Genomic DNA, 14,525 nt, shown 5'->3' with positions numbered 1-14,525 from the left:
TTTTGAACAGTTGTGCGAAAAAAAAAAACATATGGAGGCCTTATCACAAGTAAAGGAGGGAAGAAAAGAGGGGGGCTTAAATGACACCGCCAATCACAAGAATGTAGCTTATAAGACACTATCAATATTTTTCCTCCAATCCAAATTTGAGAGGTTAAACCTCCTCATATGTTAGTTTTTCTTCCTCCAATGGTAAACATTACCATATATAGTATAAAAAAAAAGGGAAATTCCAATAAGCATGTATGAATCAACCAGCAAATAAAATTGAACCACATGATCTTGATAGCTCCAAGCTATCCCGATTGACACAGGCCCGAGCCAAGCAATCCGCCTCGCTGTTAGCTGACTTCCTTATATGCTGGACATCTAGAGCACTTGGTAGCCGATCATGTATCTCGTCGAAAAGCGGCTTGATCATGATCGTCAAAAAATGGCTCGAATCTCCACGGGGGAGAGGGTGGGCAGTGGGCACCATTCAACCATGTAATGACATTTCAGAGAATCCCCCTCAACTATTAAATGGTCCATTAGAGACATATCTACGAACCTAATGCTTTGCAGGAGTGCCCTTCCTTCAGCCTCATTTGAATCCCTCAGACCAATGGGACCTGAGAAGGCCCATCTGATTCCTCCTGTCTGTCTCTGAGAAGAAACTATGAAAATAGTTCAGGACATGTTATCTCAGAAACATTTATACCAGAAACTATGAAAATATCTAGCTGGTGCAAACATAAATCTCAGTTCAATACAATAAAGTAGCTCAAGATGAAAATATTAGCTTTTACAAACATTGTATCTCTATCATTTTAAAAAAATAAAATTACTGTTTTATATCTTGATTTGATCTGACATCAATTGTTACTGACATCAATTGTTAAACGTTCTGATAAGAGTAGGTCGCGAGAGTTACAGGCTTATGTTTGTGCATCCAAAGTTTCAAGACCGAAAAACTCATTTTCCAAGATTGTATCTCCATGGAAAATGAATCATCCAAACATTGGAAAACTCATTTTCCAAGATAAATTTTCCGTGCATCCAAACCCCCGGACAGAACCAATTTACAAGCATGTAGTTTATAAGAAACATTATCAATAATCTTTGCACACATGTAAACAAACACATGCATGAGTAAACTAGACAACAACTCAGACCAAAAAATTTACAGAGGTTTAACCTCCACATATACAGTTGTTTTTTTTTCTTTCAATGGTAAACTTTCATGTATAGTTGTGGTAGGGGAAATTTAAATAAGTACGTATCAATCAACCAACAAATTACATAGAACCACACAATCTCATGAGTTGTGTGATCTAACTATGAGTCCACCCATCTGCTCACTGGACACACCCCCATAGACCATTTATTTCTATCAAGACAAGAACAATGCATATTCTCTATGACTTACTCTGATAAATCTGCAATAGAAAGTGATTTTCAAGGCTCTTACTATGATGATGTAGTTGCTTCCAATGTTCAAATTTGTAGTTACTTTTGTCATAGTGAATTCTCCATTAATTCTGCGTGGTCTCCATCTGGTGCCTCAGCCTCATCCATTTTTTGAATTCTCTGTCATTTTTTGGAATTTGAGATCGTCCTTTCTCATCTTCTGTGTCTTTGAAACGAAGTGGAAGGAGCTTCAGAACTTGTTACATGTCAACCAGAGCAGGACTTTTCTATGAAATTTCTTTCCTTGAGTGTATCATTTGTACCAGAAACTAAAAAAAGATCTAGAAGGTTGAAACCTAAACTCAGTTTAATATAATAGAAGCAGCTCAAGATGTAAAGATTACCATGTTTTATAAACATTGTGCCTCTTGATTTGATTTCACATCAAATGTTACATTCCAACGGGAGTAGGACAAGAGAGCTAGATGGCTTATGTTTGTGCATCTATATTGTATGTGGATTATATGTTCAGTATGTTTGGATCATTTTCAAATAAATTTAGATGTATATTTCTTGGAATGTAGCGCAACTTCATTTCTCATTTAGGGAGCTTCGACCCACAAGTTTGCTTTTCCCAGGCAACAAGTACATATATATTTCCATTCAAGATGCTACAGCCACATCCATTGGCCCCTTTACCGACTAACGTTGTCCGCACCTGCACACAGACACACATCACACACTTTTTTGAGAAAGGTAATGGTTCTATTGATAAAAGAAGATAAAAAACACAGAAAACTACCTCTGGGGCAGAGATTGCCCCTCAAGTAAAGATACTTTTCTAACACCATCTTTGGCCAGCGAATCAGCAGTTCAGCACTGCCGTTGGTCTCCATAAACACATGAGAGAAAAGTAAAGTCCCTTCAAATTCCCAATTTCATTTAAAATCAGACACAGATGCCACGACCCTATGCTTCTTTTGGAACCCCAGTTCATAGTATTTTGGGAGTCCCCTTTGAACATGAGGTGGCCCTCAAACTAGGTGTTATAGATTTGCAGTCCAGTGAGAAGGCCCCTCGATTTAGCCTTGTTAGAGTTGGTAAAACCAGCACACGAAGAAACTCAAATGGCACAGATAGATGCTCAAGATCATGCCAAGAAGAAACTCATTGTGGAAAAGCCGGTGATTTACCACAGCTGGAGATGAAGCAGATCGATTGATAAGCTAATTCATGGATTGTTGGATCTGCCTATCGATCAATAGATTTACAGACCAGCAGCGGAAATAACAGTTGCAGATGTTATTCTTGGCATGTTTTCATTGTGTTTTCTTTTCTTGGATAAACTCATGTTGGTTCAGGGTTTTGACTACATGTAAGTGGTCCTAATATATATATAAACACATATTATTGAGTTTTACACACCTTTGAATAGAAGTAGAGAAGAACATCGTCTCCTCTTGAGTTCTCGTGTTCTACTTAGATTCTAGGATTTCCACAATGAAATTTAAGTTTTGATTAATATGAAAAATGCAATAGTAATTGCTTCAAACCATGTACTGTCAAAGAAGTAACAAGGGAATAGGTGAGGTAGGACATTCTATAGAAGGGAATATCTTTCAAAGATTAGGCTCGGGTTTTAGTCAACTAGGTTGAATAATAAGGTATGAGCAAAGAAGGTAGGTTATGCAGATTCTAGGGATCTGAATTTACTGACAAGAGTAGACTGCTATAGTAGGAGGGGTGAACTGTGGGTGAAAATTAGAGTTTTGGATCCTAATATATGTGATTAAATTCAAAAAAAATAGTCTACTAGGTTTAGGGGGAATGGTTTCGGGATTTGGTAGTGGTATGGTGAGTGTGGGATTATGGTGAGGTTTTAATGTCCAGGAAAGAGGTGATTGGGGATTTTGGATGAGTTAAGGTGGGTGCAAGGTGTAGGGTGAGATGGGATGGGTAAAATAAGAAGAATGATTAGGGTTTTGAGGTTTTAGACAAGGGGAAGGAATATTTCCAGTTTCCAGTGCAGATTGTTTGTGGAGAAGAACCAAGAAAAGAAGAGAAAAAATATAGATTACAACTTATGAAGAAACAAGATACTTCATCATCCAAAAAAAAGAAAGAACAAGATACTTATCTCAAGGCATCCTACCAAGAGTTTTCGTTGGCATCTCACCGAAGAAGAAGATTATGCTACCATAACACTAGCAATCCTGAGTCTTCACACCAAGGGAACTCTGGACATCTCACCAATGATATCAATGTATCGCACCCTGAAGAAGAGAGATCACATCCACCAAGAGAGGAAAAAACTTTATATCTTTATTCATTCCATAGCATAAAAGAAATGCCATGAGGCAACACACACACACACACACACATATATATATATATATAGAGGTTTGGATCACCACAGAAAATGTGGGACTCATGTGATTGGGGCGCTTAAGCTCACCATAAGTTTGGTGAGCTTAAGCTCACCAACACTTTCCTCACATTTTCTGTGGTGATCCAAACCATTCATTTGCAAGGGCCTATCATAGATAGGGTGTGTACCAAAAACCGGCTCCATAAGATCATCCTAACCCCTCCCTTTGTAGAGGACAAAAATGGGCAGATTTGTGGACAAATAATGTCTGTCCATTTTGACCTCCACAAATGGATGGGTTAGGATGATCCTATGGAGCTGATTTTTGGTACACACCCTATCTATGATAGGCCCTTGCAAATGAATGGTTTGGATCACCACAGAAAATGTGGGACCCATGTGATTGGGCGCTTAAGCTCACCATAAGTTTGGTGAGCTTAAGCTCACCAACACTTTCCTCATATGTACATATATATATATATATATATATATATATATATATATATATATATATATATATATAAGAAAGTAAAGAAAACCCTAACTCTAATGACTTAAAGACTCTTTCTCAGCTTAAAATTTTTGTAATTCATGTGTGAGGCATATTTAAAATACCCATACCTCAAAGAACTTAAAAGTGATTTTAATGGGGAAAGGCTCTACTACCCCCGACTTAAAATGACTTAGATAACTCTCTAAAAAAACTAAATAAAACTCTTTTAACATTAACGATAACTCCTTGATTCTCAATGGCAGCTTAGATCCCCCCCCCCTCTCTCTCTCTCTCTCTCTCTCTCTCTCTCTCTCTCTCAATAGTTCATGCAGTGTATTGTCAAACAAATGGAAAAGGGGGGAAATATATGGTATCAGACCGTGTATTTGTATTGTCAAAGAACTATAAGTGCTGGCACAAGTATAGGTAGGAACCACTTCTTCAATGATCCAAACAATTCATTCATCGGTCCTCATCGTGAATAGGTCATGCCCAAATCTTCTCCATGGGACACTCCTAAGTCCTAACATATAGGATATAAAGTGAACAGCTTCTAAAGTTAAAAGCAGTAGTAAAATAATCTCCGCAAATTTTAGGGTTAGAATAGTCTGATGCAAGATATTTTCATTTTACGGCCATCGATTGTATGGCTAGATGATGGATTATTGGATAACCATAATGGTGAGACCCACTTTTACTTTTGATGTCAGTATTTTTCATTGGAAAACACATGTAGATACCATATAATTTTTCTACAAAGGTAGTCTCAACTTATTGCAAGGGTTTGGAGGATAATTTCATCCATGTGATGAAACCCATGTGTCCCATCTAGCCATAAACCCATCCACGAAGAAATCAAGGATGAAAAAAGGGTAAAAAAATAAAGGTGACTAGTCTAGGATCTTTAGAGAGTTCTATTTGAATTGTTGGTGTTGTTAGATGAATTTTAATTGGGGACGGTGATCCATCAAGAAAAAATGTTGAGTTTTGGGGGGTATTTGGTTGCAGTTTTGATATGTAATATAGTTGTCTATATTCATTAGGATCTATTGAAATTGTATTCTATCCCTATGGTTGGTTTAGGGGGTTTTAAGGAGTCATACAAAAGATAGTTTCTGTCTTTCAAATTTCATTCTAGGACTTTATGTAGGTTTACATGACATACTATGGCTAAGACTAAGAGATAATGGATAGACAAGATTGGTTACGGGTTTTAGGGCTGTTTAAGAGAAAATGTATACTTGGTTTTCTTTTGAATGGGGTTTTAGGGCTGTTTAAGAGAAAATGTATACTTGGTTTTCTTTTGAATGGGGTTTTAGGGCTGTTTAAGAGAAATGCACACTTGTTTTGGTTTTCTTTTTGAATCGGTTTGCTAGACGACTTCTCTTGTAAATGAATATTAGAGTTTTTCTCCCATTGTTGAGTGGGCTTTCCTAGCTTGTTGTAGGAAGTGGATTCTCCTTGTTATCTTGTTGATTTTCCCTCTCCATCCCTTTGTTTGCTTATACTTTGGGATTGTTTTGTCCTTTTCTTTCTTAATCACCAAAATTCAATCACAGTTCGTGGATTGAAATGAATCTGGTCGAATTGATAACTTTTTTATTTTGAAAGGTACCAATTTTGTTAATAACTGTAAGCTTATTACAAGCACGGGGACACCGGGACAAGGTGTCCAATTTGAGTAACAGTTTTACAGCCAAACCCCATCAAAAGGAAACCAACTTTCCTTTTTTCTTGCCCCTCACGAAGAATATAACACGATACATTGGGAACAGAAACTGCTGGACAGTATTTGATATGTGGATTCAAATCAATCTGGTTGAATTGATATGTTAGAAAGGATGAATAGAAAAGGTCAGAGGAATGGAAAATACAATAGTAAATAAGCAAATGCTGTAATAATTGTCTTCCCGTTATATACTTTATCAATTTACAATGTTACTTACACCATTGCCTTTTGATTGTTTCTTATAATTATGTACAGATGATGCTGATTAACTAGCAACTAATCCAAGTTAACTTCTTTATAGTCTATCATATCATGTGAACAAAGATATTAAGGGGAGCGACCATCGGTGCAAATCTTGGTGGTAGTAGCAAATATTTATAAATTGAACAATGGATATAAGTATACTCCTACGCCTAAAAAAAAGGGCGGCCCAGTGCACCAGGCTCCTACCATTGCGGAACCGCGCGGCGGGGGGTGGGGGAGAGGGGGGGCTAGATGTATGCAGCCTCACCCCTGCTTTGCAGAGAGGCCCTTTCCGTGACTCGAACCCGTGACCAGGTCGTAATGGAGCAACCTTGCCGTTGCGCCAAGGCTCGCCCTCTAAGTATACCCCTATGCCTAATATAGTAATATATAATTTGAGTACATACTATTTGACATGGCACGTTAGTGTAAATGATTTTTGTGCATAAGTATTAGTAGAGACATATATGTTGTGTATGTGTTAAAGTCATATAAGATGTATTTACGATCCCAGTCTACAATATCAAGCTCCTGTGTTAGAATGATCCTCCTGAGAAGGCCCAGATAATCTAAAATGGAAGTTTGCAATCATTCATTGATTTGACTGATCCTGCTCCTGCCAATGGATGAGGCCAACAAAATGCCCACGCAGTCAAAAGCAAGGGTGCAAATGGTGCACAGAAACAAAAAATCAAATCTAAAGACCACCCGTATTGGTGGTCCACTTAGGTACACTATGTCGTATGGCTCCCCGAAACTATTATATGGAGGCATCATTTTCTACCTCAAGCTATTTTCAAAAAGGATTTTCTATACAAAATTTTAGGGATCACCAATCATGACCGACAAGGCGGCAACCAGCCAAAAGGAAACCCAACAATAGATGGTGACTGTGAAACCATTAACTGGCAATCACAACAAAGAAAAAGAAATGTAAGTGTCAGTCCGTATGAAAAAAAAACAACTGTTTGCTCGTCAATCTCAGCCTGAGACTACGCAGGTCGCGCCACCTGGCCCAAGCGATAACTGGCGATCAATCTCAGACCGAAAAGAGCCAGCTAAATCCCTGCTTGGGCTAAAAGAAAGAGGAAAAGGAGTTTTGGCCCACTTCAAGATTCAAGACTCTCAAGAATCGAGATTCATTTGCTAGTCTCAATACTAATTCAAGAATGTTAGATGCTACTCATAGCAAAATTGTTGAGAAACCATTGCGAAATCCATCAAGTGAGAAATGTGATCTACAAATGGAAGGGTACGAATCTCTAAAATGGAAGCAGAACTTTCGAAATGGGAGCAATAATCTTCTGGGACTGGGACATGTAGGCCAGGCTATAGGTCCCAAACAATAGACTTGTGAATTGAAAAGAAATTCCTAGGAGGATGAATATAGCTTCCAAGCTAGATTCTATTGAAAAGAAATTCCTAAGAGGAAGAATCTAGATCAAAACAAAAAAGCAATAGATGACACAGATAAGCATTTCTATGGAGGAAGCAGCATTGATTTTTCAAGCATGAATCTCATCAATAAAAGAGTGCAAATGTGTCAAGCCTAGATTTAATGAAATGGGAGCACAATTCATCCACGCACTAGCCCTCAAAGCAGCGAATTGATAACGAAAACAAGTTCTACGAGGATGTATATAAGAATCTATCTCTTCTCTTCCAACCAAGGTTTTAAATTTCGGTTTCGGCTATAATTTTGGGATTCACCGAAACCGAAATTTCAGCTGAAATCCCAAAATTTCGGTCGAAATTCGGTAGACGTTATCGGAACTACGGATTTTAATATTGAAATTTCGACCGAAATTTGGTACGTTTCGGGAATTTCGGTTTCGGAACGTTTCGGTTTCGGTGTTGACCATTTATCGGAACTACAAATTACAGCCATTTTAGCCCATTTGATAATAAGAAACATTAGTTTGTTAAAAAAAGACTTAAAACAATAAGAAAAAGAAAAGAGATATACAAAAGGAGTTCACCATTTATCCAACGTTGTTTTCTCTCATTAGGGAAAAATTCAATCCCAATGTTTCAAAACGTGAATGCATGCCAATATGCGGAATAGGCAAGATCTTAGTCGACTCAGCGTGGCGCAGTCGAGTACTCGGTTGACACAGCTGAATCAAGGAAGGATTGCCGCGGTCATAGCTCGGGTGAATCAAGTGAGTTTTGATTGACTTGGTAGGGAAAAATGCCAAGTCAGCCACGGTAAAAGGGAGTAGACTTGGGCGAGTCGACAATTGATGCGGGGCGTGTTTTGAAACAATGTTTAACCCTTTCGTAGAAGAAAATACTCTTATAAGAAAATTCAAGGAGGATGTACAACATATTGATGTAGAGATCATCCAAAAGTGCAAAAGAACCACGAAGCCCAACAACACCTGCAAATATCTGGTGACAATGACAGAAGCAAAGGAACCCCAGAAAATCTTTGATGCAACATGTACATGACCAGAGAAGAAAAACTTATACAGCCACCTATGGCAACAACTGAAAGGTGATCTTTAGGAACCAAAAAAGTATTGAAATGATAATAGCTCACAAGCACAATGCAAAAGAACTGGAGGTAAAAAGGGTGTATGTGTCAGAGAGAGGGGGGAGAGTGTGTGAGCTATAAAAGTAAGTGAAAAGAAGTTGTGAATAGAAGATGCGTACCTGCCGTTCATTTTCTCCTATTTTCTTCATCCTTAGTCCTTTGTTGTCTCTTCGTCAATCCTCGCTATTAAGCAGACAAAAGCCAAGAAAGGAAATGCATCCAAGTACCAAACAAAAGACTCTTTGATGTAACACGTACATAACCAGAAGAGAGAAAAAAAAGTCTACTGCCACCTACTGCAACAATTGAAAAAGAATATTGTAAACCCTAAAAGAACAAGGAACAGCATCATTAGAAGGTGATAAGTTGGGGATACTAAATATGGCAAGGTAAGAAAATTAAAAACCAAAAAGGATAAAACCCTACAATATTCCATAATCCCTTCTCTTTGCTTTTCAATTCATTAGAACAAATCACAAACAAAGCATATTGCTACTAACAAGGAAGAGGCCAACAACCCTACAACGGAACAGCATCCAAAAATGTAAAATAAAAAGGAATTATTAAAATTTAAGGAGCGAAAAACCTACAATAGCAATGAGCTTAGATGCCAAATAGAAAATGACAATGAGCTTAGCAGGGATAAACTGAAATATTAAAATGGAGAGAAAACCTAATGTAATAGTGAGCTTACCGAACTCTCCACATGTTTATTCTGCCTGGTAAGGAGCCACAGTCGTTTTAAGGTAACAGGTAGCCATCAACTATTTTAGGCAGGTGATTGTAAGAAGACAAGAAGGTTTTTTCAGTTGAAGAAGCGTGTTAGGGCTGTGAGGCAAAAGATGACTGTAGTGCTGTTTAATAGATTTCATTTCAATTCCTTTAATACACTGTGTTCCTCTGGATACTAATACTTGTTTCTTTGTTTCGTGGCCACCTTCTCATGACGGTACACAGTGGCACTTTATGGTTTTAAATGCACTTTCATTAATAAAAAGAATGTTTTATATTATATCTAATTATAGATATTCATATGTCATAGATGTGCTGGCAATGGAAGTATGGACTAAATTTTCAGCGACATTTTAAAACCTTCATTGGTTGCATTTCAAATAAAAAAAATTCAAACAAAAGACAATATATTGGCTCCTAATTGGTGAGGTACCTTCCCTGTGGTCGGCTTCTCGTTGGTTGTACATTGGTTTGGTTCATAGGATCTATTGAGAAAGGTTCTCACTAAAAGGTTGACTGGTGCAAGTGATATTCATTTACAAGGATGCATAAAATTAAAAAGTCCTCATCCATGCATAGAGCTTACCTGGATGCATATAATTTAGATACAATCAATAGTGCAGTGGTTTCAGAAATAGAGATTTTGTCAGAGAATGTTTTAGGCTATCCAAACAAGAAATCTTTCTCACTCCCGGTGGGTCCTACAACCCATATTTTCTTACTTAGCAATTCGTGAACATATTTATTATTGAAAAATCAATGCCACTGTCATATTGTAGTACCACGTGCACAGCTTTCATAAATAAGCAAAATCATCAATGAAATAATGAACAGATGACAATTTTTGCATACAGCTGATAATAAGACAACTCTATGCACAATTTTGAGAGGAAATGTCTTAAACACCCACCACCCGATGTTCCCCACAGCCTCACCTTGATGCAGACATCCAGGTTAGTCTCAACTTATGGTTCCAACAAAATAAAAAGCTTCTTTTATGAAAAAAAAAGCGTAGTCATAACCTAATTTAGAAAACACATGCACTTAACCACCGAACAACATAAAAAGCTGCAACCATCAAGAGAAACAATAGCAATCTTTTAATTTTCTCATTTACGGGACAACATAACTGCTACTTAAAGGTTATGCTCTTCTTCAGGATATATGCAAACAGGATGTATCGAATACAGCAGACCTGGATTTGAAACACTCAACCAGGCTACAAAGTGGCTTAATGGTACTTTTCTTATTCCTATAAAAAACAAACAGAAAAATAGAGATACTTCATCCAAAGCCTCCTTTTTGGCAAGCCCATATTAGGTGGAAATGGATACAAAATTGACTGTGGACTCCACTAGAACAGTTATGGTTAATGAACTTTAGTGGTAACTTCCCTGACTGCTCCAACTATCCCATTATCAGTGAATGTGCAAAACAAAAAAAATATCCCTCGTAAATTATAGTAAGCCATCATACCATCATAGAAAGATTACAGGTTTCAGTTTTCTCAGTGTGTGCTCGGTAATAATAGTAATTTTCCACAATCAAGAAAATCTTCTGATAACACAACATTACATCGGACACGCAGATGGAAGAGTAGCACAACATCTCCAAGAACTCCAAATAAATTGAAGCTGACAAGATAATCATCATTGATGAGATTAACTGTGTATTTTAAGACCATATAACAACTGGAAATTTTCAACATGAGCAAATAAACAGAACTAAATAACTTTCAGAGGTTTGAACTCCGTGGTATCAAATGATTGGGAGATTTAAAAAAAAATCCAAAACACTCCATGCTATGGAAAGGGACTGCTACTATTAAAACCATCCAAGCAATTCTCAGATTTGATAATACATCCACCGCAACATGGCGATCCATATAGAATATGATTGTACCTTTACAAAGCTACATAAAAATATTCCTGCAAAACTGTCTTAGATTACCTTCGCATTTGCTTAAATTACAGAAAAGCTTGATATCTGTGGTGATGGTGGTAGACACCCTTCATGAATGCTAAACATACAACAGTGCAACCAAACAGCGACGATGTTTTGAAATTCCCTTTCAGTTGGTTGCTGTTAAAATGTGTTCTTGGTCGAGCATGGACCCCATCGCATGATCACACAGAGATTTTTTTGCTTCAATCCCCAATTCATCTTGCAAGGGATAGAGCTTAAGCTGGGGGATGTAATTCTATTCATCCCAAAACAGACCAAGTTGCCCCATCGACAGTGTCCATCTACAATCAAGCACTTTGGGTCAAATGGGACCCACACCCATCCAGTCACAGCATCAGAGAAACCAAAGTATGATTTCAGATGTTTTATTCTTCACATGAATGCTGACTAATTGTCTCGAGGAGCAACGGCCAGTCTTCTCCAAGCTGCTGCGGATTTAGCTCCATTGCCACCTTGAAATCTAGTAAAGATATTGGAGAACGGTTTTTGGGTTCTCGTATGACTTCCATAGTCCCACTGCTACTTTGTATGTACCTGTGATGACCTGGCCGAATGCCATTAATAAGCTTCCCTTGCTGCTCCGGCTTATAGACCGAGTGCTTTACTGGTTCATGCCCGGACCTTGCTCCCACTAGTTCAATACTTGACCTGATTAACCGCTTTAGATAAGCATCCAACCCATTATTCAACAAATTAGTACAGTCTATTGACACCCCATCTAGTCCTTCTGCTCCTGCTATTTGCTCCATCCGCTTCCTTAAACTCTCTGTATCAGACAATTCACTGCTTTTAACAGTACTGGTAAAACTACTGCTACTTGTCATAGGCAAAGCCCTGCGGGCTCCACCCATGCTGGCCGAGCAAAATGGAATCCCAAGAGGAGCCCTGAGAGGACTTCTAATTCTAGCAGAGTTAGAAATATTGTCATGTCCTTCCACCTCTTCCCCCTCTTCAACAACAACAAATTCTACTGGACTCTTGCTATGTACAGAATCCAAACCCTGTGGCAATCTGTTTATCCGTGGCCTTTTTGTTGGCGGTGAAAGGGGAACATCCCGCCCATTCTCTGGTTGTTCTGCAAGTCCTTGATGATGATGCATCGGCCTCTGCAAGTCACATGAATTCACGTCCCCATTTTGTACAATCCCCTTTCCAACGACTTCATCGGTGGTAATCAATTGATGAAAAGTGGGACCCATCTTTCCATTCGGTCCAAGAGGGCTCGGCCGATCCCTGAGCCTCCTGTCACGAATTCCAGACCGACCCTTGCGAGGTGACATTGGCAAAACATCCCCATTAGACCAAACCAGTGGAGTATGAACTGTAGTAGTATGAGTCTGAATCTGAGCCTGTGAAGGCCCGCTCTGCGGGTACCCATCTTCTTTTGAAATGGGTCTTTTTCCACTCACCTGTACAGACTTAAACCCTTCCTTTTCAGGGATAGGTGGTGGGACCTTCCCTTGACAAGCATTTTTCAGAATAGAACGGATCAACTGATTGTGTAGAGGGAGATTCTCCCGCCCAATTGTCAAATAACATTGCTTATCAAACTCAGTCTTGCTTAGCTTTTCACTCAAAAACCTACTCAAATAATAAAGATACCGTTGAGCTCGATCCGGCCCAACTTTTTTCACTATCTGAGACTTCAAATCACCAAGATTGATCCGCGTGTGCTGCTCTGAGTCTGGCATTTCTCAATTCATATATCCCATACAATTCGCGGATCAATCTAAATCTCAAAAACCATCTGATTTTCACACGAAATTAGGGTTTGCACCGTTTCATACCACGAATCTTCGAAATCCCGACCCTCTGATCAACCTTCCCAACCCTTAGTCCAAACAATGCCGATAAAAATCTCATCTTTTTAGCAACCAAAACCCTAGAATGAGATAAAACGCCAAACCGAGATCTCACTAAGCAAACCTACTTCAATTCCTCCAAAACCCTACTCTAGACTCGAAATTCCGATCCACCGAATCAAAACCCTATAGGAAAAACCTCATTTTTTTTCCATAAAAAACTCCCTACTAAAAAAAACCACTCATTTTTTTCCAGAATTTCAAAAGCGAAGAACGCAAAAGCTGCTTAAAAGAAACGGATCGTGTTAGAATGGAGTTCTCGAACAGCCGTTTTACCAAATCACGGAGAGAAAGAAAGGGGAGAAAAGAAATTTCAGAAAAAAGGAAAAAAAAAAAACAAACTGAGCTTTTGAAGCGAAATCGAGGAAGAGAAATTCGTCTGACCTATTAAAGCTTCCGGGAGTTAAAAAGCGGTAAGATTTGAAGCGATTCTTTGCTTCATCTTTTCGCTTCTTTTTCGTTCTCTCTCTCTCTCTCTATCTCTCGCTCATATATTTTTTTTCTCTATCGCTCTGTTTTTCGATATCTCTCTCTCTCTCTCTCTCTCTCTCTCGCCTTCGATCGCTGCAAAAACTCGCTCTCTTTTGTTTCTCCCCTCCCTCCTCTTTCTCTCTCCTCTTCTCTCTCGACTTCTTTTTTTCCTTTCTCTTTTTCTATTAGTTTTTTCCTATGTTTTGGTAATGCAAAATATTTATTAAAATCAATCATTGTTGAACTGGTGTATCACCGTCCAATCTTGATCCAATGGTAGACAAGATTCCATTGATATGGGTGTCAACACTAATAATAAATAGGGAGTGATATTTTCGCCCCTTTTAGCGCATTTGTAACTACAATTTTTTCACTACAAGGGAGTGGCCTTGGATGGAAGGGGGAGAGAAATAATAGACAAAATAATAAGCGAGATTTGATTAAAAAAGGAAAAAATATCTCTGTTTTTTGAATTTCTTTGCATTTTGAGTGTAGAAAATGGTTGAAATTCTGTTGAAGATAGATGAGTTTGTTAGCTTCTAAACAATCTAGAGTTGAAAAAGGCATTGGCATCAAAAATCTCAAGTGGGGAATTCCTATATTCAATTGCTATAGGAAGAGGTTTTTTTTTAAACATGGCATGCACATGGGCCCATAACACATATGAGTTTGTGTGGGGATCAGGGCCATTGATTATGGTGGGCCGCAGATCCAATGCCAGATGGACGATCCTAGTT

At 38.4% G+C, this 14,525-nt stretch overlaps 1 protein-coding gene across 7 annotated transcripts; it reads right to left on the bottom strand.

Annotated features, from left to right (window-relative positions):
- Nucleotides 1-104: 104 nt before the first annotated feature.
- Nucleotides 105-13,987, bottom strand: LOC143850745 (uncharacterized). 7 transcript variants are annotated; one of them, XM_077359986.1, is made up of 5 exons: nt 11,441-13,987; nt 8,878-9,054; nt 3,542-3,662; nt 1,409-2,107; nt 105-645 (listed from the first exon to the last, which is right to left on the bottom strand). In XM_077359986.1, the coding sequence occupies exon 1, from the start codon at nt 13,144-13,146 to the stop codon at nt 11,821-11,823; it is 1,326 nt and encodes a 441-aa protein (XP_077216101.1). In that variant the 5' UTR covers nt 13,147-13,987; the 3' UTR covers nt 105-645; nt 1,409-2,107; nt 3,542-3,662; nt 8,878-9,054; nt 11,441-11,820. The 7 variants fall into 7 exon arrangements, with proteins under 7 accessions (XP_077216101.1, XP_077216103.1, XP_077216100.1 ...); XM_077359988.1 differs by having other exon boundaries at nt 105-656; nt 1,451-2,107; XM_077359985.1 differs by having other exon boundaries at nt 1,451-2,107.
- Between the last annotated feature and the right edge of the window lie 538 nt (nt 13,988-14,525).

Source organism: Tasmannia lanceolata, unplaced genomic scaffold (assembly GCF_043159265.1).
Source record: "Tasmannia lanceolata isolate RefF3 unplaced genomic scaffold, GAP_Taslan_0.1 ptg000018l, whole genome shotgun sequence".
Lineage (NCBI taxonomy): Eukaryota > Viridiplantae > Streptophyta > Magnoliopsida > Canellales > Winteraceae > Tasmannia > Tasmannia lanceolata.
Note: the sequence above shows the minus strand (reverse complement) of the source record. Positions and strands in the feature narration are given on the sequence as shown.